Source organism: Panthera leo, chromosome D1, assembly GCF_018350215.1.
Source record: "Panthera leo isolate Ple1 chromosome D1, P.leo_Ple1_pat1.1, whole genome shotgun sequence".
NCBI classification, from domain to species: domain Eukaryota; kingdom Metazoa; phylum Chordata; class Mammalia; order Carnivora; family Felidae; genus Panthera; species Panthera leo.
This window is the reverse complement of record NC_056688.1, coordinates 14,669,667-14,692,243: the sequence shown is the minus strand read 5'-3', so window position 1 is coordinate 14,692,243 and position 22,577 is coordinate 14,669,667. Positions and strand designations below refer to the sequence as shown.

The 22,577-nt window shown below is 53.4% G+C and overlaps 2 protein-coding genes across 4 annotated transcripts in view; both read left to right on the top strand.

The window, feature by feature from the left end:
- Window positions 1-13,766, top strand: part of SIK3 (SIK family kinase 3) — a 239,568-nt gene extending 225,802 nt beyond the window's left edge. For all 3 annotated transcript variants that reach the window (XM_042907377.1, XM_042907379.1, XM_042907376.1), the window contains 5 exons: window positions 333-1,222; window positions 10,589-10,752; window positions 11,606-11,738; window positions 12,649-12,819; window positions 13,550-13,766. In XM_042907377.1, coding sequence (XP_042763311.1) covers window positions 333-1,222; window positions 10,589-10,752; window positions 11,606-11,738; window positions 12,649-12,806 — 1,345 coding nt within the window. In that variant the 3' untranslated portion in view covers window positions 12,807-12,819; window positions 13,550-13,766. The remainder of the gene's footprint in view (window positions 1-332; window positions 1,223-10,588; window positions 10,753-11,605; window positions 11,739-12,648; window positions 12,820-13,549) is intronic.
- Window positions 13,767-20,560: 6,794 nt separating this feature from the next.
- On the top strand, window positions 20,561-22,577 carry APOA1 (apolipoprotein A1). Its single transcript, XM_042905140.1, has 4 exons — window positions 20,561-20,634; window positions 20,819-20,881; window positions 21,076-21,229; window positions 21,892-22,577. Exons 2-4 carry the CDS (start codon window positions 20,839-20,841, stop codon window positions 22,493-22,495), a joined length of 801 nt encoding a protein of 266 aa, XP_042761074.1. The 5' UTR covers window positions 20,561-20,634; window positions 20,819-20,838; the 3' UTR covers window positions 22,496-22,577.

The window sequence follows — 22,577 nt, the reverse complement described above, 5'->3', positions numbered from 1 at the left end:
GTCCCTTGTCTGTTTCCTTAGGCTTCTTTCCCTCCCTGCCACTCTTACTCTAAGAGATTGGTGCTTTAGTCGCTCCGATAATGCTGTACAATAGGCCAAGTTGCCGTCTTCAAACGGGAGCTGGATCTGTTTCGCACACAGCACCCCGTGTCTCTTGAAGTTCCCGGAGAAGCGAATGAGCGGGGGTGGGGCCTGCACGCCCACCTCCCCTGCCGCACCCCAGTTCTCTGTGCCGGGGGCTCCCTGCTGAGGAAGAGTGGTAGCTGGCCCCGGGGGAGTCTAGCGCTCTCGCGACGTGGATGCCTGGTACTCACTCCCTTTTGTGTCTGCAGCTTGAACGTGAATCGGTTCTCCCCTGCTAACTACGACCAGGCGCATTTACACCCCCATCTGTTTTCGGACCAGTCCCGGGGTTCCCCCAGCAGCTACAGCCCTTCAACAGGAGTGGGGTTCCCTCCAACCCAAGCCCTGAAAGTCCCTCCACTTGACCAATCGCCCACCTTCCCTCCCAGCGCGCATCAGCAGCCACCGCACTATACTACGTCGGCGCTGCAGCAAGCCCTGCTGTCCCCCACGCCGCCAGACTATACCCGACACCAGCAGGTACCCCACATCCTCCAAGGACTGCTCTCCCCCCGGCACTCACTCACCGGCCACTCGGACATTCGGCTGCCCCCGGCAGAGTTTGCACAGCTCGTTAAAAGGCAGCGGCAGCAGCAGCAGCAACAGCAGCAACAGCAGCAGCAAGAGTACCAGGAGCTGTTCAGGCACATGAGCCAGGGGGACGCTGGGAGTCTGGCTCCCGGTCTCGGGGGACAGAATATGACAGAGCGCCAGGCTTTATCGTATCAGAATGCTGACTCGTATCACCACCACCACACCAGCCCCCAGCACCTTCTCCAAATCAGGGCACAGGAACGCATGGCTCAGGCTTCCTCCCCCAGCCCGGCCCATGGGTACGCTCAGCAGCCAGTGCTCACGCACTCGGAGAGCATGGAAGAGGAGGGCCCCTGTGAGGCGGCCAAGGGTGGCTTTCCAGACAGGACGAGCCCCAATACAGCGACCAGAGGTTGCCGTGACAGCACCCTACTCTTGAGTACTGGCGGACCCGGGGACCCCGAATCTTTACTGGGAACTGTGAGCCACGCACAGGAATTGGGGGTACATCCCTACCGGCATCAGCCACCTGCTGCATTCGGTAGAAACAAGGTGTCCAGCCGAGGTAAGAGTCCCTTCGATGTAAAAGTCCCAGGCCTGTCTGTCCTCATTCACCTAACTCAGTGATGGTATCTTTTCCCAGCCAGGGCTCTGTGTTCCTAGGAGGAAAAGAATTCCTGAGAAGGCCTTCGGGACCTTCCAGGGGAGAAATATACAGGGCACAGTACCGTTTGCTTTCAGAATAAAGAGGTAGCGATAGAAAACTAACACTTAGATAGCACAGCCGGTGGGAATAGTTCCCGTTTCCCCTGGTCACACCATGGCTTCCAGGAATCCAGAATTTCCTGTCTTCAGGAACACAGTCAGACAGCGCTAGGGGAAGTATGACTTCGTGTAAGTCGTGTTGGACCAAGAGTCAAAAGAGCACCTCCGTTCTGGACTCACCTCTATCACGAAGGCAATAACTTGTCGCTTAATCCCTTGGGTTCGTATTTTTCTCATCTGTGAAAAATGGGCAGGAGGAATAATGGCGCACGAGAGAAGCGCGTGCTGCTCCGAAACGTGATGTAAACGCGAGGCGTTGTTACTACTCTGCTCAGCTCATCCGTGAGCAGAATACAGAATATCACAGCATCGTAAGGGGCCCCATGTGCATCATCCTACGTCGCTTTATATAACGGATGAGTGCATTCGTTTCCATCCTGAAGATCAGGATAACCAGCCGTCGGTCATACTTGGAAAATCTGGTTCCGTTGGCATCCTAGACACAACCTGCCCCGATTCCGCCCCCTCCACACAGATCATGGGACATGAGTTAATCCAGGAAAGGTAGAGCCTGGAAACCGAGCGGATCCCCCATCCTTCCCCTCTCGGAGCTACGTGCGTCTTCTGTCCTGTCCTTTAAGGTCAGTGCACAAACTCCTAGGGGAATTAGTTTCCGTGGCACAGAGTCGGACAGAAGGCCTTGCTCCGAATCCGTTTATGAAGAGGACTTGGCGCTTCCCGGCTGTGCTTATTGATGCACCGATAGGGGTGGCCATGCGGTTGCACAGGACAGTTTAAAAATCCTGGGCTTTGGACCAAATGGGTGCCATCCAGCTTAGAGGCCTGCATCAGGCAGGCATACTGGATCCACTTGTGGCTGCTGTGTTTGTAGGTGGACAAAGGATTGTGGGAGATTCCGGAACCAGGTCCTATGTGGAATGGCTGACAGACCTGGTGGGGATGTTTGAGCTTAGGGGAAAGAAAGACTAAGGAGAACCATCGTATCTACCAGAGGGAAGGAGGGATTAGACTCTTTGGGGTCCATATCACAGGCCAGGACCAAGAACAGGATAGAAGTTGCAGCAAATAAATGTCAACTCCTGGGGAAGACTGTAATAAGAACTTTCCAGAATAAGCTACCCTAGCGCCTCGGAGCCTCTTGTCACTGGGAGTGTTCCAGCAGAGGCAGGGTGATAGTATCAGGAATAGTGTGGAAAGGCTTCCTGTGTGAAGGAAAGCTTTCACCAGATTAGCATCCTATATTTGGCGTAAAAAAGAGAATGGCTAACATCTCTACGGTGTCATCCATGTGCCAGACACCCACTGCTATTCGTGCGGAAATTCATTTAATCCTCATAACAACCCCATGAGGCAGTAGCTCTTCCTGTCCCCATTTTACCAGTGAGACAAATGAGGCACAGGTTATGTAATTCGCCCCCAAGGTCAACTGCTGTCAAGTGGCACCGAACCCAAGCGTTACTCTCAGCTCACCGCAGCAGGTGCTGACCCAGCATGTCCCGGTGTGCGAGGCAATGAGGAAGGAGCGAAGCTGGAGCGAATAGTGTGAACCCCCTGCTCCCCCCAACCTGCGTTGCCATGTATGGAAACACCTTTGGAAATGTTCTTCTTCAAAGATGCTAACTTCTCTTCGGTTTTCCCTCCTGTGTGACTCCTGTGTACGGAAAGGCCAGGGGGGCTTATCACCTGTATCCCATCGTTGTCAGAGTATCGCCCCCCCTTGCCGGGGGTGCTGGTCTACTGGGTACCTAAAGCGAGGCAGAATGTAGCTGGCTGGTGCGAGAGCTTTGGGAACGCCAGATGGGGGACAGAAGGTTCTCGGTCAGAGGAGTGGGGTTTCCAGCATTAAGTGCTCTTTGAGTTGGGTCTTGGTGGATGGAGAGGAATTTCCCATTTGGCTGGAGCGGAGACGCAGGGGGCGGGACCAGTGGGTGGGAAGGTCTCTGTGAGGTTTGCAGCGGGGGGGGGGGGGGGGGGGGGGGGGGGGGGGGGGGGGGGAAGCAGGCTTGACAAGTTGGTGGTGTAGTGTACATCAGGGAAATAGTAGAAGCTAAGGGCAGGAATTTTCTTTTTTTTTTTTCACTTTTAAAATGCTAATTTATTATTTTTTAATTTTTTTAATTATTATTTTTAATGTTTATTTGTTTTTGAGGGAGAGAAAGAGCATGAGCAGGGGAGGGGCAGAGAGCAAGGGAGACACAGAATCCAAAGCAGGCTCCAGGCTCTGAGCGGTCAGCACAGAGCCCCACACAGGGCTCGAACTCATGAACGGCGACACAGTTGGACACTTAACCGACTAAGCCACCTACGTGCCTGTAAAATGTTAACTTATTAAAGTTTAAGACAATTACATATGGTATAATAGTATACAGTGTGTTCTTTTTTTTTTTTTTTTAACATTTATTTTATTTTTGAGAGAGAGCGCACAGGGGAGGGAGGATCCAAAGCGGGCTCCGCGCTGACAGCAGAGAGCCCGACATGGGGCTTGAACCTGAGATCATGGCCTGAGCTGAATTAATAAGTCAGACGCTTAACCGACTGAGCCACCCAGGGTGCCCCTACTGTGTGTTATTTATGCAGACACAAAGGGAAACTGGCTATTAAGTGAAAACAGAAATTGTGTCCGATAATAAATAGAACCAAAGTTCACAGCACCAGTGAACATTAATTTGTCTTTAATACCACTTTACAAATTGTTTGTACCTGGGCAGAGGTTTTCTAAAATCCAGAGCATGATCTAGATCCAGCAACAGGTGCCTTCCCTTCCGGCCAGAGCTTCATGGTTGTGATTCTTGTGACAGATCTCCCCTACCTCCTCTCCTGGCTGAGCGATCATCATCCCTTGTCTGCTCCCTCTTCCTTCTCCCTACCTTCTCCCATCCACCACCATCACCATTCTCCCCTACAGCCCTCTCTTCTTCTCTCTGGAGGAATCTAGCCAGAAGCATATGCCTCAAGCTCTTAGCTCAAGACTCCCCTGTACCTGTTGCCTCATTATCAGTCTTGCCAGCATCTCCCCCCCAGAGTCCTCTTTTTTCTTAAATGTGCTTTTCCTGACCTTCGATGTGAGCTTTTCTGGAAGCTGTAATAGCTCTTGCCCTGCTTGCTAGTACATTGTGGAGATTATTCTCCCTTGTGTCTACCCAGTTGGCTCTAAACTTAACTCTTTAACTTCGCTACAAGGTATGCCCGTTCATGCTTGAGTACCATTCACTTTGCCTCTAACATCTGTTCTTGTTTTGTGACTTTTGAAGCCGCATGTACAGTTATCTTTAACAAATGAAGCTGCAGGCTTATTACTGTGATTTTATAATCCAGTGTGGTGAGGCTAACGTGACAGGGAAACTCATAGCCTCAGAGAGGCCTGATGCTGCTCAAGAGTTAAAATCCCCATTGGGAATGTACACCTGTGTGTTTAAAATGGTGTCTTATCCTCAGGTGGCCCCATTGTCCTTACCTTCGCCCGAGCTGCCTCTGTGGGCCTGCCATATAACCTCTCCTCCCTTTCTCTCCCTGCGTAATGAAGCTCATGGCCCCTGAGGGAAGAATGGAGTTCCCGTTTGTAGCCCTTCTGCCCCGCGCTCGAGGCTCAGGCTCGCAACTCACAGCCACCCTGGAATATACAGGTCACGACCCCTTTTACAGTAGAAACTGTGCCTCCACCATCTTTTGCTGCTTTAAGCTGCCATGATTCTATAATTTTAAGAACTTGAGAGCTTGGAGTATTACATTACCAAAGAACCATCAGATAATTTGCTGTCGCTTTTGCCAAGAAAGGTCATAATGCTATTCTCCCAGCTCACTACAGGCCAGAGGGGGAGGCTCAAGCTTGTTTATCTCTCTGGACAGAGAGGAATGCCTGCTATTTCCTTTAATGACCCTTCCATCTCTGTGTAGGTACATGCTAGTTCCCAAGCACTTCATCGGTTATTTCCACAACAACAGATGCAGTCAAGTTCACTGAATGACAAGGTTGCACCAGACAGGATTGTAGGTGCTGTGGGGAGTGAGTGCAGGGATGAAAAGATAAAGACCCTACCCTCAGGAAGATTTTACCCTGCCGGGGGAAGGCAGGCAGGTTCATAAACAGCGTGACCCTGAAGGGGTACAGGATGAGCGCCGTAAGAGGCATAATTATTAAAGAACAGAGCTAGAGCGACCTTCTGAAAATTTCTTCAGGGTAGATGAACAGTGATCACTGGTGTCAGTCAAGGAAAATTGAATGCCACAGATCAGCGTCCACGGTCACCTCTTTCCTTTATGGCTGCTTCTACCCGTCATCGTGGGGCCAGGCCCTGCTGGGGCACTGGGCAGGCAACATGCCCAAGGTGTGTTTCCAGCGTGCCTTCCAGGGCTTTCCGTGTACCCTGCTGCCTGTCATCTCCCTGTCTGTCACTCTAGAAGGAGAAATAAGCTTTGTCTTCCCTCTGTGGTATTACATACGCCTCATTTTTTCACCTGGCAAATAAGTAAGTACAACAGCATGACCGGTTTACACAGTGAGATTACCAGCTGGACTGGCAAAGAACCACATCCTCTCCCCCGAGCCTCATCGGCTTCAGCAGCTTATCTGCGGACTCAGGCCCCACGGAGGGTGAAACAATGACAGACTGGGCCGGGTTCACCCCTCAGAACCTTTAAGAGGAATCTGTACCCAAGTCATTTCTCTCCTTTTCTCTTAAAGCCCAGTAAATGAGTAAGGGTGAGTCAACATTGACAGATTCAATAGAGTGTTGTGCAAGCCGCCCCGAAGTTCCCGGGCAGTGGGTGGTGCGCACCGCGTCCCTCTGTGTATTTGGCCCCTTGCGTGATCGGGTGCCCCCCCCCCCCCGCCCCCGGACACTCTTGGCTTCGACCCTGGTCAGCACCTGAGGACGCTGCTCCCGGCGGTCCTCTTTCCACCAGTATTGGTGTGTCCTTCGGTGAGCTTGACCATGCCCCTAGCTGCTGAACTGGCACAAGGCACCGAAGACTCAAGCCTGGGTCTCCTGTCCCTCGGTCACTAGGCTAGTGGCCTTCCCTGCCCTGCACACACCCCCTCCCACTGGTCAGTAGAGTACTATGGAGGGTCACAAAGGTCTAGAGACTCAGGACTCAACATTCTTCTTTTTTTTTTTTTTTTCAAAAAATTTTTAATGTTTTTATTTTTGAGAGAGAGCACAAGCAGAGGAGGGCCAGAGAAAGAGGGAGACACAGAATCCGAAGCAGGCTCTAGGCTTCCAGCTGTCAGCACAGATCCCGACGCGGAGCTCGAACTCACGGACCGCGAGATCATGACCTGAGCTGAAGTCGGACACTTAACCAACTGAGCCACCCAGGCGCCCCATAGGACTCGACATTCTTCTTAAAAATAATACTTTACTCATGCAGTCCTTTACGATTTAAGAAAGGGCTTTTGGCCCTTGGTGTCTTCTGAGCCCCCTGACAACCCTCATTCTTCAGATCGGGAAATAGGTTAGATGGCATACACTGTCGGTGATGGGGTTGGACCCTGACTCTGAGTGTTCGGATTCTACCACCTTACGTTCTCCCATTTATGCCTCCTCCCCTCTCCTTTGGCACCTGGCATGCTCTCTCCCAAGCCAAAGAGGCCAGCCTTTCCGGATCTCTGATATGTGGATCAGACCGAAACTTGGTTGCCTAACTCCTACTAATCCGCTTTGTTTTCATCTAGTTTTAAACTTACGTTAGTAAGTTTTCCTCCTAAAAAGAGGAAATTAAACCAAACTCGTAAACCAAACTCTGGAAATTAGAGTGTCAGTAACTCATTTGTTAGCTCACGTATGGGTAAATTGTACCCACAATTCTGGACGCAGGGTATCCTCGTTTGTTTTCGTCAGCTGGCTCGGCACACCCTGTGCACTCAGAACCGATACCTCTGAAATGAGTGTAAATGACCCCAGGGTTTGCTGGGCTCTTTGAGCGCACCAAGCACTTTCACGCCTTTGGGTAAGTCCTGCTTTCCCGATAGACTGAGACCCAGGGAAGTCAGGGGGCTTGCCCAAGCCCCCACTCCTCAGGAGTCCTGCGGAAGCCGGGATTCCAGCCTGGGCCTCTCTGACCCCCAAACATGTGCTCCTGAGCTCTAGGCTGGGGGTCAGGAAGGCTCACTGAGGGATTTCTCGAGCGCTTTCTGGCTCTGTGTGCCGGTGCTTGTCAGGCATGCTGGGCCCAAACTTGAGGGCCAGGAGGAGAGCAGACAAGGAGGGCAGGATCCAGGCGACCTTCCCCACAGCAGGAAGACGAGGGTGGGTATTTGGGTTTGGAGAAGCCTCATTCTCAGAAATAAAAATAAACTCAAAAAAAGAGAGAGAAAGGAGACTTAGCCTACTTAACAAATAAACTCTAGAGGAGGCCTCTAGAAGAGGTGGGAAGGAGCCGGATATCAAGAACCAGAACGTGTACATTTTGTTAGCTTTGCTGTTTCCTCATGTTTGAGGAAATCTTTAAACAGCAGAGCTCTTGTGTCGTCTTTGGCAGAGCAGGGAGTGGGGGTGCAACCAGCTGTGTTATCCGGAAGGAAAGAACCCCAGGGAACTGAGTGTTTGGTGTTAGCTCTCAGAGAAGAGAAGACAGGCATTGGAAAATGCTCCGAAAAAGTAAGCAGCAGCTGTTTGTGTGGCTTCTTGGCGAAGCGGACCACAGAGCCAGTGTCGCACCACTTCCTGCCCATGGGTTCTGTGGGCCCAGGGCGAGCACGTGAGCTGTGCCCAACGAGAGGAGGCGGGCCACGTGGGGAAGAGGAGTGAGGACTTGCCCACTCGGCAAGTCCTGCTGTTGGCTTTCCTTTCTCTTCCTGTCTCTTCTGGCTTTTAGCTTCGATAGCAAAAGAATTCACTTCTTTTCTTTGGCCTCTTTGCTCAGAGAACTTCCAAAAGATTTCTCACTCGCCATCACCTTTGGCGTTTGGGAAGCTTCCCTCCTCTCCTTTTCCTCCAGATGCGTCGCACTACCAGCAATGTGCACGTCAGTTGGTTCCACTCCCTTCCCCACCCACCGTAACCCCTGAGCCAGGCCTAACCTTGACTGTTGTAGGAGGCCATTTGAATCTGGAGACCTGAAACCCTGTAGCCAACACTCACACGGCACATTTTACTTCCATTATTCAAATAAACATTGGAAGGGCACGGGTAGCATTAGGGCCGTGTTTCCTATTAAGAACTTTTTTAAAACCTGGTCTCGCCAAGGGGGAGTTCATCAGAAGGTAAGCCCAATAGTTGCCAAGGAGCTTTGACCAGAAAAGATCAAGCAAGCAAACCACACATATGTTCAGGTGCCAGGCTCTTAAGGACCAGAGCCAAAAGGGTGACCAGGAGTATCTGATCAACTTAGCCGTGGGCCTGGTATTCTTCTTGACCACCTTCGGTCAAGAGGAAATATTCAGTCCTCTTGAATGCTTTTCTCTCCAATATCTAGTCCAGAGGGTGCATGACTCTGGCAGGATAATAACCCATATTAAGAGAGTATATACTAATATCAGTGAAAGAGCTAACTATTACATGACTCTTGGATATAGGACACTGTTCTGGAATACTAAAGGCTCGCACGTGCATAAGGTACACTTCTTGTTCTCAGAGAACTTACGGGCTAATAAGAACAACCAAGACAAAATACACAATTGAAAATGACGTCAGGAATAGTGTTAGAGTAGTAAGAGTCCTTTAAAATTTTCTGACATTTAAAGGAAGCAAAGATCTTTATCTGCTTGAAGAGAGAGTTTCATAAAGATGTTAACATTTGAGGGGTGCCTGGGTGGCTCAGTCGGATAAGCATCTGACTTCAGCTCAGGTCACGATCTTGTGGTTCATGCGTTCAATCCCCGCATCAGGCTCTATGCTGACAGCTTGGAGCCTGGAGCCTGACCTGCTTCGGATTCTCTCACTCTCTCTCTCTCTTTCTCAGAAATAAACATTAAAAAAAGATGGTAACATTTGAGATGGACCTAAGAAGATGAGTTGATTTGGATTGGCTGGAATGGAAGAAGCAGCAAGCCATTTCCAGAGAGAGGAACAGTGAGGGCACCTGCATGGAATCGAGAGCGGGTGGGGAAGAGTTAAGCGCTCCCTTTTGCACATTTACGCGCGGGGGAACGTAGTGTGTAGTACTCACTGGAAGGTAGGCTGGGACGGCGTTGTGACAAGGAGCTGTTTGGGCTACCCTACTTAAGAATTAATCTTTTTGGAGTAGCGGTGGAGGGATGGTTAGCGGGGGGATGATTGGTAATCCAGGCAAGAGGTGATGGGGCTTTGGCGGACGCAGTGAGATTGGAAAGAGAGGGACTGAAGTGACCAGCACTGCAGAGGGAGATTCTTCAGGCTTAAGGTGATGTGGAACCAGGAGTACGGAACCAACAGGCACCCTGCGAGCTCACAGCCGGAAGGTTAGGAAAATAGGGAAACAAGTTTGTCTGAGACACGGCCTGGGGTCAGGGTGTTGATGAGTTTGGAACCGGGCATGGTAAGTGTTAGGTGTCTGTTATTTCTCCAGGGTAGGGTTAATAGTTGGAATTGTGGATCTGGAGCTTATTAAAAAAGCATTTCAGTAATCCTTTATCTAGAGGCAATATAGTTGAAGCCCTGAAAATAGATGATATTACCAAAGTAAGTGTGAGGAGAGAGAAGAGGTCAGGGTGGAAATGTAAAGAGTGGAGGGGCCATGGAAGCAGTCGGGGACAGCAGTTCAAAAAGTAGAAGAGGGGACTGGGCCGATCCACTGAGGTGGAAGCCAAGGAAGGAGAGACAAGACATCCACAGGATGGAGGCCATCCTTCCAGGCTAGAGGTTCCTGAGAGCTCCACGGAAGATTCTTATGTGCACGTAGGTTTGGGAAATAATACTGCCAGGCCAACAGGAGTGAAAAAAAGAAAGTTTCAGTGTGATCCAGTCACCTGCCGTTCGTTGTATGGGCTTTTTCTTGTGAGGATTTGTGATCCCTCCGTAAAGAGGCTCCTATTTGCTGTGGGACTTGGGGCTGGCAGGCGGGTCCAGGCTCCTCTAAGTACCCTGAGCAGCCAGCTGAGGGTTAGCAAATGGTATACACATGGTCCTCACCACTGCTGATTGTCTCTGGCAAGACAGTTCTTTGATGGGAGTGACAACATCGGGAGAAACTCTAGGTCCGCTGACCCTGTTTTGCTGTGTCTCCTCAGAGTCTGTGATAGGGAACTGCATGGATAGAAGTTCTCCGGGACAAGCAATGGAGCTGCCAGATCACAATGGACTTGGGTACCCAACACGCCCCTCTGTCAATGAGCACCACAGGCCCCGGACCCTCCAGAGACACCACACGATCCAGAACAGTGATGATGCTTATGTATGTTGGCCCCTCCTACTTCTCAGAAGTGGGATCCTACTGGTCCCAACCTTGCCAGCAGTCCTGTGGGGTCACCTGTGCCCTTCCATTCTTCCCAGCCAGAATCCAGCCTCTCTGGGAACGATGCAAGCATGGCTTTGAATCAACTTCAGAGACCAGTAGAATCTGTGCTCTAAACTTCAGACCAAGGAATCAAGAGTAGTTGCTATCTGTTCCTTCTGGTCTGAGTTATTGAACTTCTCCCCAGACAGTCTAAACTCCAGCCCAAGCAAGTGAACCCATAGACTCTTGGTTAGTTTTCCAACAGTTCCATTGAATGATTCAGATAAAGGGACCTAACCCAGATCAACCGAACTTTGCTTCCTCCCGTAGCAACTAGCCACATGTAGCCATCCAAACTTAAATGTATTCAAAATGAAATAAAAATTTAGTTCCTCAGTCACGCTAGTCCCACTTCAAGTACTCAGCCACTTGAGGCTCGTGGCTCTGTGCCAGCAGGACAGATGTAGCATGCCGCTGTTCTCTCGGAGAGCACTATTGGACCGTCCGGTCCTCAGACCCAGGTCCTCTTGGTGAAGGGGACAGGTCAGAAATCTGGTTTTGGAAGACCGTGTGGTTGTCAAGGGCACGTGACCATCTGCTGAGGTTCACCACGCATCCCTCACCCCACCCACCCCACGGGGAAGGTGGGGCAGCTTCCCGCACTGTGACCGCCAGATGGCACAGCTCGGGAGCGGTGCCTGAGGCTGCCCTGCGCCTGGGCTCTTTTAGAGGGAACGGCTGTCACTAAGGGTCACCTGAGAGTGGCACGTTCTCTGGTATCCTGACTTCTTTTCCTAATTGTTTTCCGTAGGTACAGCTGGATAACTTGCCGGGAATGAGTCTCGTGGCTGGAAAAGCACTTAGTTCCGCCCGGATGTCAGATGCGGTTCTCAGTCAGTCCTCGCTCATGGGGAGCCAGCAGTTTCAAGATGGGGAAGATGAAGGTGAGGGGCCTTATGCATGGGGCACCCTGGGGAAGTTTCTGGAGGCACCCCTCCCCTGCCATCTTCACTAGTGACTGTTCTCCTCTTCTGTATATAGGGTTCAGGGGAAGATGGGAAGCCATAGCTTCCCCGAGGGGTCTGGACACAAAAGCCTTCCCCACTTGTCTCCATCGAGAATGGGTATACAAAGAAGCAGGCCTTCTGGTTGAGGGCAGGGGTATCACGTTTGTCTTTGTAAAGCTTTGATAAGATACTGCTTTAACAACTATCTTTCTACCTCTGATTAGAGGGCATTGTATCCTAAGGGACTATGTCTGCCTCTTCTTAGAACCAGTAAAGGAAGGTATCCTAACAGATAGAAGCGTAGGCTTTGGAATGGACAGGTCAGCAGTAAATCCTGGCTTTGCCCTTTACAGGTTCCACGGACAAGGCGCTTAGCCTTTCGGAGCCTCAGGGTCCTCCTCTCTAAAGTGGCAGAAACAGTAGAGCCTATATCCTAGATTGTGCTGTGTGCTTAACGAGTTTACGGTGCTCAGAACAATGCCTGGAGCACGAAGAGTGCCCAGTGACCCGTGCCCGCTGGCACTAAAATGGTCTCCTCCCTTGGAGAGCTAAGTCTTTCTGAGGGCACTGCGTGCTGTCTTCGTCCACACTGGAGTAGCGATAGCGCTTGAGGTGGGAGACAGAGAGGGAATGGGGCCGAGTGGAGCCCTTAGTACGGGAAGAATCCTGGCCCGGCCCACAGCCTAGGACCTGCTGTGAGCTAGAATTCAGGGTGGGAGCCCCGCTCCAGGGTGCTCAGACTTCTCTTCCTGCCGCCACCCCCGCCACCTACCACCTCCCTGCCGCCCCCCTCCCCTGCCCCGCCCCAGCTCTCTGCTAAGCTCGCGTGTTCTTTCTGGTCTTGCAGAATGCAGGGAGAATCTAGTTGGTCACGAGCATCCGGACCTGGCTGACGGCAGCCAGCATTTAAATTCCTCTTGCTATCCATCCACGTGCATCACAGACATTCTGCTCAGCTACAAGCACCCCGAGGTCTCCTTCAGCATGGAGCAGGCAGGCGTGTAACAGGAAACGGAGAGTGAGTATCTCCCCGGCCAGGGCCAACCCAGCCCTTCGGCCGAGGGCCAGCCCCCGATCCTTCTGTGTGTGGTGGCCCGTGAACTAGGCCACCACTCCCCTCTCCGTCTTTGCATCTTCGTGTTCTGTCACGAAGCGCTGTGCTGGTTGTTCCAGGGGGGCGGGGGGGGGGGCGCGGCGGGCAGGTGGGGAGCATACAGGAGAAATGCTGGCCATAGTCCCTTGGTTTACTTACGGGGGTAAGACGCGTGTGGAAGGTGCCGTAGCCTGCCCAGAGACAGGAAGTGAGCCGCGGCTTCGGAGGATGGGGCGCCTCTGGCCAGGGTAATAGGGGAAGGACAGTCCTGAACTCGGTCCTGAGGCAGGAACCCCGGCAAGAAAACCTGTCTAGCCATAAGTTTTCAAGGCCATACTGCAAGCGGAAGAATATTCCAGACAGCGGAGCTGTGTGATCAGAGGCCAGTGGCAGAAAACAGGTAAACTGAGCAGCTGGGCTGGAGCAATGCCTACGTGTACATAGGCAGTATTGCTTTTGTCTTGGAAAACTCTGACAGAAAACAGTGATGAAGGTTAAGCCGTCTGGCAAACCCGCCTTCGCGCCTCAGCATGGCAGACCCCTTAAACTACCTGAGGTAAAGGGAGCCAGTTGCGTTTCGTGAAAGTGTTCCAACGAATGTTTGAGCCTCTTGCTCCGAGCTGATTCTCCTGTGTGTGTGTCTGCTCTCTTGCAGGTTTGTGTACAGCTCGGGAGTGAAATGACTTCACACCAACAGTATCTCGCAGCATTGCGCCAAATTGCCATTGTGTTTCTGTCCACCTAGAGCGTCACGGCTCCTTCCCTCACTTTGGTTCATCAGTGTGCGGTTCTTTCGGGTTCTGAGGGGGTTTGCCATGTTTGCTTGTATGACCGAGTCACCAAGGAAATAAACAGGATATTCGTGTTCGCCACCTTTTGTGAAAGTGTATTTGGTATATTTGAGTTGGAGGTTTGGTTTACTTGGGTTTTTTTTGTTTTTGTTTTTGTTTTTTTTGATATATTTTCTTTCGGAGGTGATTTTCTTTCTTTTTTATTTGTTTCTCTCTTCTTGTTTTTTTCTTTTTTCCTTTCCTTTGCTGAGACAGAAGAACAAAGCAGTTAAAATTATAGAGGCCAGGAGACCCAGAGCCACTCCCCTGCCCTGCGTCCCCCCACAGAGCACCTCCGTTTCTCCATTTCCCTGCATTGCTTGTCCACAGGAGCAACTACTCACAGATAACATCCTCTGGATTCTTAGTGGCTGGGGAAAGGGAGAGAGGAAGGGGTGATGGCCCCTGGCGCTTTGGAAAACAGGAAGAGAGCAAAAACCAACAAAACAGAACCGCCGAGTCTGGAACCTAGGAAGGTCTTGACCGCCCGGATCCCATGAAAAGCTTGTCTGGCCTGGCCAAGAGCGTATCGGAGCGTTAGTGTGGGGGCCGAGAGCGGCCTGGCCTGGAGGCGATGCCAGTTAGAGCATCTCCCTCCGTGTGAGCCTTCCCGCTGCGTAACCCAGCTCCCCTCTGACAACCTGGAAAGTTGGCTGCCTTTCCCGTCCCGCTGGTTCCACCCACAGACTGAACACCCAACAGTGGTTCACTGTGCTTTTCGTGTCCCCTTTGCTTCTCACTTTATATTGTGCTGTACAAGGATTGTTTCTTCACACGCACACACGCTTGTTCCCTTCAGCCTCTGACACAGACAAAGAAGAACAGGAGGTTGCCTTCGGCCCCGCCTCTCTCCTAACCTTCTCCTCCTCCCTGGGCATCCTCAGCCCCTATTTTAATTCTTGATCATGTAGGAATTGTTTTGGGTAAATGTTGATATTATTGTTATTATTAATATTATTATTAATAAGTAAAAACAAAAGGAATTTTTGTTTAAAAGAGACATGTTTAACCAGATTCTGTTCTATTTGAATTGTGACTTGCACCTTTTGTTCAAAGTGTTTTCTGTAGACCTTGTAATCGTGAGCAGCTCTCACTCGTGCCAGTGACAGGTGTAGTGGTCTCCTTCCCTCCCCCGGGGAGCGGTGCATATGCAGTAGCCGCCGTTTGTCGTTCTCTCTGTGTTTCCTCACTGTTAGAAACCAAAGTCTTCTCTGCTGGCTGGGGGCTGACAGAGGATCTGATCTTCAAACCAAGAAAGACATGTTAAATGTTTTGACTCTCGATCCTTTTTTCCTGGGAAAGGAGAATGAAGGGTCCCCAGGCCCCTCCCAGTCTTTCACCCTGAATTTGCACAGAAGAAAGCGGGTGCCCCGCATGGCCGTCCTGATGTCGCTGACAGGATTCCCGTGCGGCTCGTCCGTCTCACTGATACCGGCAGCTCAGCTCCTGGACCCGATGTCCCTCGAGTGGACTTCCGCACTGCGAGAGGGAGCCTTTCTTGGGATCCGTCCCGTGTTTGCACGGTCCCCAGTGTCCCCTCCGCTTGGTGAGGCCACCGACTCCTCGCCAGAAGGAGGCCGCCGAGAAGACCCGAACAGCCACCGTTGGACTTCTCTGGGCTCGTTCCAGCTCCCGTGCCCCCAGCCGCCCCCTCACACACGTGCTCGGCCTGGTGCGTTTACATGGGACTGTGCCGATGGAAGAGTAGGCTGCCGTCCTCCAGCAGCCAGCCAGGTGAAAGCCAGTGAGCCTACTGACCGTGCCATCCCGCGAACTACACTTGTAAAAGATCATCGCTTTGTATTGTAGTAACCAATAAGCGCAGTATATGTTGAATGTATATGAACATAATTTCCTATTTCTGCTCTTTGAAAATGTCAGAAGTATTTTTTTCTTTCTCATTTATGTTGGACTAAAAATGGATTAAAAAGATCTCCAGACCCAAACTGTGGCAGTAAGACTTTTAGTCCTTTTCGTGACGGTGGTCGTGGGCAGCATACAGACTTATAACTTAATACCTTAGTTGGACGGTAGGGGATTGTGAAAATAAAAACCTGTTCATAATCTTATGTTGATAATGCTCCTTGCCTCGTGGTTCAGAGTCTAGCTGAGAGAAGCATCCAGGCGGGTGGAAGCTGGAACCCGGGAGGCTGAGGAAGCCTACAGAGCGCTGGGCGGAGCTTTGAGCAATCCATTATCTCACCCTGCCTGGTAAAGCTAGCATTCTCTAGAAGCCTGGACTCAGCCCACACTGTGTCCCCACTTGGACCCTGTCCCGTCAGAAGGGAGCATTTGAGTTTGCTGAGTCAGATGGAAAACCGATTCCTTGAGAGGGTGCTTTTAAGGCAGGGGAAGGAGGTTCTCAAAGACCTGGGGCCTTTCTGAGGTGACCCCAACCAGCCCAGTGATGTGACTGCCCCCGGTAAGTGTTAGGACACAAAGGGGACTTTTCCTATAGCTTTCCTCTTTTTTCACACCTGCATTCCAGAGGGCAGGGTGGAATTTCCAGCCTGGTCCCAGGCATGGCTAAGAGCTAGCTGGTTGAGGTTCTTCTGTGAGGAAAGATCACTGAAGCTGGAAATACGAAGCTTGTAGAAAGAAGAGTAGGAAGAGGGCATTTACGAAAGCTTTTGCACCCACAGTGCACCAGAAAGTCACTGTGGGACTGTTGGGAATGGAAAGAGCCTTCCAAGAAGGATCTTCTAGAAATCCTGAGTGTGTACACACGTGTGGAAGGCTTGAGGGAGGGTATCTGGAAGCACTCGGTGACCCACCCGGATGCCTTCCACATCTTGTAATGACCTTTGCAGTTGCGTCCCCGCCATGAAATCACCAGGGTGCCTTTGGGCCAGAGGTGCGATGAGCTTCCGGACGAAGTGGGCTGCTGCCGTCCTGGATAAAGACCAGAGATCTGAGCTCTAGAAAGCAGGAGCCGTGCCCACAGACCCTTCCTGGACTCTCCTTCTGACTTTGCGCCATGCCCCACCCCACCCTAACCATGAGGCAGGGGTTCGGAGGGCTGGTGTGCCTGCCCCGGTGCCAGACCTCGGCCCCAGCCGCTCATACGTGAGCCACCTGCACCTTGGTCTCCTCCTGCGTAGGAGGGCAGGAAAGAATCGTGTGTGGGGGGTGACGGTGCCCTGCCCCGGGGCCTGGGTTGGGGCTCCGTCACCAGGAGCTGCGACAGAATTGCCAAAAAGGAATTACGGGCATGGGGGCTCCCTCCCCCCCGCTCGGTCTGAACCATCCCAATCCCAAGTCTCTGGTCCTGACCTGCAGCACCGTCCTCTCCGTTCGAGCACAGGGCTGGATGCTCGGAAGTTACTCCTGCATTTCCTCCCAAGGCCCACTCCTTCAGATGCCCCTTTACCATCCCGGGGACCCTTTACTGTGCCTGCTGTCACGCATCGAGTAAATGTTTGTTGAGTGTCTGTTATGTGCCAAGTCTAGCAGGGGACAGAGTCCTCCCAGTTCAGAGTGACCAGTACGACGTTGGGACACAAATTGTGAAATGAGTCGCTAATCATTCTGAGCAAAATCCACTCATGCAGCGAGTTAGCAGCACTCCCGGCTGGCCCCTTGGCGACATGCTCCACAAATGGTCACTCTGGAGGTGCCTGAGATCAAGGAAAAAGCACGCTGGGACTAAGGGCCTACATGGGTGGACCTTTACTACGCAGCTAGTGCAACCCGTGGGCACCTGATGCCTCCAGCAGGGACTGGCTGGACCCCTGTCTGACGCTGAGATGCAGAGGACTTTCTTCCTCTCCAGACTGAGTAATGAGGGGCTTGGACTAGTTTGAGGCAAACCTCTTGCAAGGAAATGGGGCAGACACACTAGTGAGCAAGGGCAGTAGAAAAGAAAACATCCCGCCTGTTAGGATGCCATCACCAGAACTCTCTAGCCCGACGCCTTGCGATCCCCGAGCTGGGAAACCGAGAAGCCCCTGATCAGAACACGAGGTGGCCAGCCAGGCCTCCTGAGTCCTGCTCCTGATGGCACCAGACACCAATGGCTGGAAGCCACGGGCAGCTCTGAGCTGCCATCTACTGCTAGGCGAGACAACAGCGAAAATATCTGACTGCCCAGCCTTCCAGGGACGATCGTGAAGGTGCTTTGGCCACTGGCGAACTACACAAATGTTGGAATTCGGGTTAGCCATCATGAGCACTTAAGTAATAAACCAAAGAGAAGGGTGGAACAGTGGCAGGTAGCTTGAAGTCCAGCCCGTAAGCTTCTGAGTCCCCCACATGCTGGCTGGGGCGAGCTGCACGCCCAAAAAGAAAGGAGCCTCTCTTGGCCTGAGACACCAGGAACTGCCCCCAGGAGGGGACCAGCCTCCCCCCCCCCCCCCCCCCCCCCCGGTGATCTTTAAGCCTCGGGCGGAAAGCTGGGCTGGCCAAGTGGCAGCCCAGGCCAGCTGCTCAGTGAGACTACCTCCCTCTCTGCAGGGCCCCGTGGATCCCTGGGGCTGGGTCAGCGCAGGAACAGAGGCCCCACATCTCGGCACCCCCAGGTCAGAACCACACAGAGAAAATGTGAGTACTTGCCACTTCTGCTTCTGGAAGCCGAGGTCTTAGCTCCGGCCTGACCGTGCAAGTTGTGTTCTGTGGGAGCCAGGGGATAGAATGCCAGAAACTGGGATTCTGGGACACAGAACTGTTACTGAATGCCAGCTACCTTTCAGTTTTGCCACGGATGTTCCGATGTGGTGCTTAAGACAACACACATTTATTACCTGAGTACAGTTCTAGAGGTCAAAAGTCCCAAGTGGGTCAGACCAAGTTAAACTCCTGGTGTCAGCAAAGGCTGTAAGGGAAAATATGTTTCTTCTTCCAGCTTCTGGAGGCCACCCACATTCCTTGGCTTGCAGCCCCCTTCCAGCAGTCACATCGCTCTGACTTGCGCTCCTGTCCTCTCTCTTCTGACTGCTTCTCCTACCTCCCTCCTGTATATTTAAGGACGCTTTTACTGATATTGGGCACACCTGGATAATCCAGGAAAACCACCCACCTCAAGGTCCTTATAATCACATCTACACGGCCCCTTTTACCATGTAAGAGTTACAGGCTCCAGGGATGAGGACCTGAACATCACTGGCGGGGGGGGAGAGGGGGTTGGGGAGCATTATCCTGCCTGCCAGACATACTCCGCATACTGTGACTCCAGGAGATGGCATGTCCCATCGTTTTCTTCATTCAGCAGATAAGGGACTGAGGTGTGCCAAGGTTGTATAAGTTGCCCGGGGTCACACAGCTAACTCGTGGCAGAGCTGGGACTCCAACCTGGGGCTGTCCAGCTCCAAGCCGCCTTGTCTGAGGTGAAGGGCAGGAGACCCGCTACAGTGGCAGAGGCTTGGGGGCCCCGAAGCTCCGGGACCCGGCCAACAGCAGCACCAGGCAGGTGTTTAGAGTAATTTAGGGAGTGTCCTGGGTAGATGGTGCAGGGCACATTTCCATCCTGGGTCTACATCCAGAGAGAGCTGGGTGCGAAGTCCAGTCCTGCCTCTAATTTGCTGAGAGACCAGATACCTAGGGCAAATTCGTTCTACTCTCTCCAACTTCCTCATGTGTGAGATGGCAGGGAGGAGAGAGCCTGGAGGGGTTGATCCCAGTGTCCCTCTCAGCTTGGGTCCCGCACAGGCTCTATGACTCAGGGCCCATCGTCGGTGACCTGGTGTTGGAGGTCCCGGGCCTCCCGAGAGGACCCGTGGAGGACACTGCTGCCAATGCCAGTGAGCACACAGTTTGCATTCACAGGACTCCCCCGGGGTCCTCCGACGACCCCGGCCATTTCTGTCTCCATTTTACTGAGAGGAAACCGAGGCTCAGAGAGATTACATAACTGGCTTGCGATCCTTCTCCAGGATTTTGCAAGTTGGAGGAGGAAGGAAGTGAGAAACCAGGTCTCCTGCCGCCTCCTACTCCAGAGGTCTTTCCCCCTGCACCGGTGACCCCTGAAGGCTGGTATCCATTCTCACCGCGTGTGATAGAACATAAGCTTGAACAACGCAAAGATATATATGGATTCAATTTAAGAGACTGTCCTTGGTTCTGACATTATGTCCTTTTGTGGGCTGTTAAAAAAAAAAAAATCATTTCTTTTTTGCAGAGCTGGTCCTGGTAGACGGGGGTCTGGGTGGGTGGCTAGGGCAGTGGGTAACGTTTTTACATGACAAAAATCAAGAGCTGGCAACTCGCAGTTGGTCTCTAGAATTCATTTTGAAATGCCAGGGCTTCAAAATCTCAGTCTGGGAGCCACTGAGCCCTCCCTCTACACTCTCCCCAGGCCACTCCCTGGCTCCACGGGTCCCCTTAGGCTAAGGGTTTGGGAGGTCTGGAAGAGCCTGGAGAGAGGTATGCTGACCTGCTGGGACAAAATAGAAAACAGGGTGTTGGTGGGAAGACCGTCTGCTGCCTTTGCAGGGGAAGGGCAGGGCGGGTGCAAAATAATCTCCTTGGAATGCAAGGGGACGGTGGGGAGGGCATCTCCTGAGTGGAGGAGTCCCGGCCATCCCTGGCCAGCTGGTGTCTCTTGCCTCCTTCCCTCCTCTCCCCGGCTGCACTGGCACGACAGACACTGGAGGGCACATATCCCCCTCCCCCTCAGGAGAAGGGATGGGTCCAGATGACCCCGACCCTGAGGACCTGCGAGCCTGCAACCACCCTGTGGCCCCCGCCTGAACCCTTGATCCCTGGCCCTGCAGCCCCCGCAGCTTCCTGTTTGCCCACTCTATTTGTCCGGCCCCAGGGACAGAGCTGATCCTTGAACTCTAAGTTCCACATCGCCAGGACCAGTGAGCAGCAGCAAGGCCTGGGCTGGGCTTATCAGCCTCCCAGCCCAGCCCCTGCCTGGAGACATAAATAGGCTAGGAGAGCTGGCAGCTCAGAGACGGCTGGAGCCCTTGAGGTAAGTGCTGCCATCTGAGGCTCGGGGGTCCTGGCTCCAGAGTGTCCCCATGCTGGGACTCTGGGTTCTGAGACCCTCTCCCACTCTGTCCTGCCCCCACCCCTGGCTAAAATGAGCGGGAGAGCACTGGGCTCCTCCACGCTAGAGGCCTGCCCCGCTCAGCCGGGACCCTCTTCTCCTCCAGGTCACCCACGTCCCTTCAGGATGAAAGCCGTGGTGCTGACCTTGGCCGTGCTCTTCCTCACGGGTAGGTACCCGTGCCCCCCAACTTAGGAAGCCAGCCTTTGGCAGAGGGCCCTTCTCCCTAAGTCCCTGTGGGCCACCCTCCTGGGCACAGGGAGCAGGATTTCTCACCCCCTCTTCCCTGCCTCCAAGCCTGGCATTTCAGCGCCGATCCTGGTCCAGAGCAGGCCTGATCTGGGTCTCCCCTCTCACCCGCAGGGAGCCAGGCTCGGCATTTCTGGCAGCAAGATGACCCCCAGTCACCTTGGGATCGAGTGAAGGATTTAGTTACCGTGTACGTGGATGCAGTCAAAGACGGCGGCAGAGAGTATGTGGCCCAGTTTGAAGCCTCCGCCTTGGGAAAACAGCTGAAGTAAGGACCCAGCCTGGGGCCACGGGCAGGGGCAGGGGTTGCGCTTTCTGGGGGACAGAGAGGCCTGTGGGAAGATGTAGCCACAATGGCCGGATCACCTATTTCATGGGCCCCATAGAAGGCATGGAACACAGGAATGGGATCCCCCAAATGACCGTCATCTCAGAACTCATTTTAGGGAGAATAATATGTGGTAGTGCCGCAGCAAGGGGCAGATCTGTGCTGCCGGCTCAGCAATCACAGCGCCTTTTGCCTGCAAGTGTAACCCAGCCCCTTCCCGTTCTTAGCTACCTGCCCCGCTCCTGCCCAGCAACAGGGGTGGCCGTCTTCAGAGACGACGACGGCCTGGGAGTGTGGAGACGAGGTCCTTGGGGCCCAGCTTTGGGGCCAGGCAAGACTGGGCAGCAAGCCCGGCTTGGCTTCGTCTCTTACTAACTCCTCAGTCCATCAGTACAACGGGACGCGACGGCGATGGGAGCACGGCGGGCTGCCGTGGCGGGGACCGTGTGTAGGGCAAGCTAGGCTGGGCTCTGGCCCCCGGGCTGCGGTACGTCGACAGGTGCCGCTCAGGGCTCACCGCAGGCGGCCCCGGGGCTGGCCCGGGGTGCCCCGGCAGGGAGGCCACCCCTGAGCCCCTCGCTCTCCCCGCCCCACCCCTTCAGCCTGAAACTCCTAGACAACTGGGACACCTTGGGCAGCACGATCACCAAGCTGCGCGAGCAGATCGGCCCGGTCACCCAGGAGTTCTGGGATAACCTGGAGAAGGAGACGGAGGTGCTGAGGCAGGAGATGAGCAAGGATCTGGAGGAGGTGAAGCAGAAGGTGCAGCCCTACCTGGACGACTTCCAGAAAAAGTGGCAAGAGGAGGTGGAGCTGTACCGCCAGAAGGTGGCGCCGCTGGGCACGGAGCTGCGCGAGGGCGCGCGCCAGAAGCTGCAGGAGCTGCACGAGAAGCTGAGCCCGCTGGGCGAGGAGCTGCGCGACCGCGCGCGCACCCACGTGGACGCGCTGCGCGCGCAGCTGGCCCCCTACAGCGACGAGCTGCGCGAGCGCCTGGCCGCGCGGCTGCAGGCGCTCAAGGAGAGCGGCGGCGCCAGCCTGGCCGAGTACCACGCCAAGGCCAGCGAGCACCTGAGCGCGCTCAGCGAGAAGGCCAAGCCCGCGCTGGAGGACCTCCGCCAGGGCCTGCTGCCCGTGCTGGAGAGCTTCAAGGTCGGCTTAATGGCCATCGTCGACGAGGCCACCAAGAAGCTGAACGCTCAGTGACGCGCCCGGGACCAGAGGGGGGCCGCCTCGGGCTCCCCTGGCCTTCGATCGGGTTCTTAGAATAAACGTTTTCAAAGCGGGA